This window comes from Mauremys mutica, chromosome 2 (assembly GCF_020497125.1).
Source record: "Mauremys mutica isolate MM-2020 ecotype Southern chromosome 2, ASM2049712v1, whole genome shotgun sequence".
NCBI classification, from domain to species: Eukaryota; Metazoa; Chordata; order Testudines; family Geoemydidae; genus Mauremys; species Mauremys mutica.
Window position 1 is genome coordinate 70,566,708 of NC_059073.1, and position 5,561 is coordinate 70,572,268.

Sequence of the window (5,561 nt, forward strand, 5' to 3'; positions counted from 1 at the left end):
GATTAAGACTCTGTCTCCTACCTGCAGATCCTGTTCACGGACCCAACTATCATATCTCTGCTTGTTGGCAAGGTTGCTTTTCCTGGCTGCTTGGGAGGCCAGTTTGTAAGCTTCCCGCAAGTCACGTCTAAGATTTTGAATGTACTGGAGATAAGTTGTTTCGCTAGCTTCATCCGAGGATATCCCGAAACACAAGTCAATCGGTAGCCTTGCTTCTCTACCAAACATTAAATAATAAGGCGAAAATCCAGTGGACTCATTTTTACTGCAGTTATAAGCATGCACAAGGTAACTGACATGCTCACTCCATCTGGTCTTTCGGGATGGGTGCAGAGTTCCCAACATGTTTAGCAAAGTCCGGTTGAATCTCTCCGGTTGTGGATCTCCCTGAGGATGGTAAGGAGTGGTTCTGGACTTCCTTATTCCTAAGGTTTTTGTCAGTTCATGAATTAGTCTGCTTTCAAAATCCCTTCCCTGGTCAGAATGGATTCGGGCAGGGAAACCATAATGTATAAAGAATTTGTCCCATAAAATTTTGGCCACTGTACTAGCTTTTTGGTCTTTTGTGGGATATGCTTGGGAATACCTTGTAAAATGGTCAGTAATTACCAGTATACTGGTGTGGTTTTTTCTATCAGGCTCCAATGACAAAAAGTCAATGCACACCAATTGCATGGGTGCATCTGTAGTGATGTTCACCATAGGCGCTGCCCTTTTTGGCAGGGTCTTCCGCTTAACGCACCGAGAGCACCGGTTGCAGTGGTTTTCCACAGATGCCATCATTTTGGGCCAATAAAACCGGTCTTTGACCAATTCCAAAGTCTTGTCTACCCCCAAGTGACCATGGTCATCGTGCAATGACTTCAACACCATCTCCTGGTATTCTCGGGGTAAGACCAGTTGTTTTCGCACATGGCCCCTTATAGTCTGGATGGTCCGGAATAACAAGCCTTTGTTGATCACTAAATGATCCCACTCTTTTAAGAGAAGAATTGTGCTGGGGGGAAAGTTAGCCTTGGAGATGGGTTTCTCACCCTTTTCCACAGCTTCCAGCACAGGCCTAATGTCTGAATCTTTCCACTGAGCTCTTCTCAATTCAGTTGGAGTTAACTGGGGCAATTCAAAAGTCTTTAGCCCAACGAGGTTGGCATAAAGTGTAGGTATAGCCTCGTCAGATACCCCCAGTGTATCAGCATATCTTTCATCATTTACATAAGGGGAATGCAGTTTTCCTATTATGGTCTTGCAGGTGGCACGAATAGCAGGAGAAGGTATTTCCATCCACTCAGACTCTTTCTCAAGTGAGTTATGAGGGCGACGGGACAATGCATCTGCATCTGCATTGGTTTGACCCGAACGGTACTGCAGCTTAAAGTCATAAGCAGCCAAGGCAGCCATCCATCGCTGCCCAGTAGCATCTAGTTTAGCTGTGGTCTGCACATAAGTAAGTGGGTTATTATCGGTTTTTACTACAAAGGTCGCTCCGTACAGATAATCATGAAGTTTGTCCACAACAGCCCATTTGAGAGCTAAAAACTCAAGTTTGTGCACGGGATAGTGTCTTTCTGATGCAGTCAGCCCTCGACTGACAAAGGCCACAGGTTTCCATTGATTCTCATAATTTTGATAGAGAACTGCTCCTAATCCATCAAGACTGGCATCTATGTGAAGTTCATGGGGCTTGGTAGGATCAGCAAAGGTTAATACTGGTGCAGTAGTGAGTTTCTCAATAAGGGTATGGAAAGCGTTGTTGCATTCCTCGGTCCAACGGTCCCCAAAGGGCTCATTCACCTTGAAATACCTCTCAGGAGGACTCGCAAGCTTATGTTGGGGTGATCTCTTCCACGTTGGGGGGTAGCCCCTTGTCAAATTGGTGAGAGGTCTAACAATGGAGGAGTAATTTTTTACAAATCGGCGGTAATATCCACAGAAGCCTAGGAAAGACTGTAAAGCTTTCAGGTCTTTGGGTATAGGCCAGGTGGTTAGTGCCTCAATTTTCTCTGAGTCAGTCGCCACACCTTCTGCCGACACAATATGGCCTACATATTTTACTCGGGTCTGACAAAATTGACATTTATCAAGTGACAGTTTCAACCCACTAGCTTCCAGGCGGTCTAACACTTTCATTAGTCGAACTTCATGCTCTTCCAGAGTCTTCCCAAAAACAATTAAGTCATCCAGATACACCAGCACTTCTAACAAATTCATATCCCCCACCGTCTTTTCCATCAAACGCTGGAATGTAGCAGGAGCTCCCGAGATACCTTGGGGCATCCTCTCAAACTGGTAGAATCCTAAAGGGCAAATGAAAGCTGTTTTCTCTTTGTCTTCAGAGCTCATCGGGATCTGGTAGTAGCCGCTTCGTAAATCTAAGACAGAGAACCATCTGCTTCCTGCTAGGCAAGCTAAGGCATCATCTACCCTGGGTACAGTGTATTGATCTGGGATGGTCCTTTTATTCAGTGTGCGATAGTCCACACACATGCGCACAGTCCCATTTTTCTTTCGCACCACCACAATAGGGGATGCATAGGGGCTACGGGATTCAGAAATTATTCCTGCTTCCAATAGTTCATGGATATGCTTTCTCACATCCTCAATGTCTGCAGGTGCCAGTCTTCGGGACCTTTCCCTAAAAGGCCTGCCATCTGCCAAACGAATGGTGTGTTCCACGTTAATGGCACACCCCACATCCCATTCCTCAGTGGAAAACACATTAGGTCTCTCACTTAGCTGTTTTTTCAGTCGGTCTTTCCAACTGGGAGATACAGGAGAGTCACCAAAATTAAAAAGATCAGGATCCAATGCCTTACAGGTCTTTCTGGATGCAGTTGCAGGGCTCACGACACTCTCTACCCTAAACAATCGTGCCAACACCATTCCTTTCCTGATGGCTATGGGATGGTTGGTTTCATTTCTTACTCTTACCACAATGCCAGCTTCCTCCATTTGTGGTAAGGATAATAAACCTCTCTGAACCATCAGACCACTAGGGAGGTTATCTCCATCAGAAGGCTCCATCATCACTGTAGGAGGAAGGCTGCGACTGTGCTTCTCAAGTTTTCCTCTCAAGTCAATCTCACCATGTGGGGGTATGGACAAAACCGCTTTGGATACTCTCACAACTTTCCCTAGTGAGTCATCGACACAGCTATCATGGTCATAATACATCCGGGATTTGCCCAGGTTAGGCTCTTGCCCTGGAGGGTGAACCATGCCTGGGGTCTTCTGGCCCAAACGACCACAAAGAGTGGCCAAAGACCGGAACATGTTGCTGTTGGTTCCAATCAATATGGGAATGCCATCAGAATTTTTCGTCTCAGGACAAATCAAAGCCAGAGTATCACATTCCTGGAGACATCCAGCCAGTTCTGCAGGAAAACTTAGAGTCACTAGTACATACCCATCGTACGGATAACTAGCATTGCTAAGGCCCCATATTGCCAGTCCCTCTAGAGGATAGATCTTCACTTGAGGCAGGAATTGCCGATGGAATTCTCTAGTAATAATGGTGACCTGAGATCCACTGTCCAGCAGGGCCCTACAAGGAATTCCTTCTACCATCACATTAACTACCGCTGCTGGGCCTATCAATCCCTCTGGGAATGGGCTCCAGGAAGGCTGTTCATAATGCAACTTAGTGGAGCTCGGCCTGTGATGGCTCCCAGTATGCTCCATTACTGGGACCCTTGGGAGTTTCCCTGTAGCTCCCTTTTTCGTTGTGCTACCTTCTCTTCATTCCTTGAGTTGTCACACTGGGTGGAAATGTGCCCATCCTCACCACATCGGTAGCAGAATCTCTTGTTCCTTGGGAGGGTTGCCAAGGTTTTCTTTACAGGTTCTCTGTTGGGGTCTCCTCTTCCTGGGCGAAAAGGAGGGCACTTTCTTGCCATCAAAGTTGGTGGAAGAATTTCGCTAAGTGATCCCCGAGGCATCTTACTCGTCATCAATTCCGTAAGCTGTGCTGTCAGGGTTTTAAGCTGTTGATGGAGGTCCTCAGTGGTGGACAGACAAGGATCTTCCTTCAGTTGGTTAGGAGCAACGGTCCTGCTCACTGAGATCTTATTCCTTTCTCTAACAGTTCTCTTTTCCTCCTCCTCCCGGACTTCTCGCAGCAATTGATGGAATTCAGGAGGACTGTCCAAGCGGTCTACAAGTTTCAATTTCATAATTAGAAAGTCATCATAAATGGCACCTCGTATGACCTGTTCTAGTCGTACTCGGTGTTCCTTGCTCCTCTCAATGCCTTTACGGCGGATGCACAGCTGAAGGGACGGTTCCAATCTGTGAAGATAGGAAGATAGTTTTTCACCTGGCTGTTGGTAACAGGAACGAAATTGAAAGTAGAGGTCTTCCCCTGTCTCTAGGCTCCCAAAGGCATCCTCCATGGCCGAGAGATAGTCATCAACAGTGGCAACCGGCTTGCTGGCCTTTAATGCACATATTACATTCCCTGCAGGTCCTCGCAGGCTTTCTGCAACACGTTTCCTCTTTTCAGCCTCACTACATTGCCATTCCTGCATCACCTGATTTAGTTGATGCCTCCAAGTGTCATAGTCATCTTCCCCTACAGGCACTGGTTTAATACCTGAAAAGTACTTCAGCTTTCTGTAAGGACCCGATTCATATGCTGTCTTTATGGACTCCCCTATTGCTTGTCCCATAGCAAAAATTATTTGGTCCGTAGAACTGGAGGGAGGTACAGGACTACTTCCCAAAAGAGTCCTTAAGTCACTCATGGTCTTCCCTTCCTGCCTAAGAAAGTCTCTCAATTTGGACTGAAAATTGATAGGTTCAGATGGTGGGGCAGGTGGGGAGGGAAAATGTGATTGTGCTTGTATGGTCACCTTCCATCCATCCTTCTCTCCATCTGGCAGAATTACATGGGGAGTCACCACAGTAGACAGTATAATCTTGCTCTCTACAAGAAGGGATAAAGTAGCTTCCCCTTTTGCTTGCATCTGACTCCGAACCACACAGGTTCCCCATTCTCTAACATTAGCAATCTCCTCTTCAATTTTTCTGATGTCCCATTCAGTGGGTACATTCGTGAGCAGGAAGTGGCGTTCAGGGTCAGCCCCCTCCAGCTCACACCAAGTCACAAGCCTCTTCTGGTAATCCATACTGGGAATTTACGTAATTTCCCAGGAAGACAGCAGGGGTGTATATAAGGTCTGAGTTTAAAAGACGGGATCCCAGCGGTGCCTCCAATGTAGCGCCCCTCTCCACCTGATTACCTCCTTTACTGGCAATCTACTTACAGGTTCTGATGGACAGGTCTGGGTTCTTTTGGATCCCGCCACCCACTCAGTAGGGTGAATCTATTTTGGTTATGAAATTAGTTGGCGGTGCCTCCACCCCCCTCGCTCCTTCCTGGCAGAGTCACCAGGGCAGCTTGGGCGGAAAATTCTAACTACAGAGGAATCCCCACTTATTTGCCAGATAGTTGGAGACTTCCAAGAAATAGCACAACACATAAAAATATATTCAACACAACAATTATATTAAACAGGCAACAAATACAACATAACAGGGGAAACACTATTTTTAGGGTCACCGGT

The 5,561-nt window shown here is 46.5% G+C and overlaps 1 protein-coding gene across 1 annotated transcript; it reads right to left on the minus strand.

The window, feature by feature from the left end:
* Positions 1–3,677: 3,677 nt before the first annotated feature.
* On the minus strand, positions 3,678–5,123 carry LOC123363178 (paraneoplastic antigen Ma1 homolog). Its single transcript, XM_045004064.1, has one exon. The coding sequence runs from the start codon at positions 5,121–5,123 to the stop codon at positions 3,678–3,680; it is 1,446 nt and encodes a 481-aa protein (XP_044859999.1).
* Between the last annotated feature and the right edge of the window lie 438 nt (positions 5,124–5,561).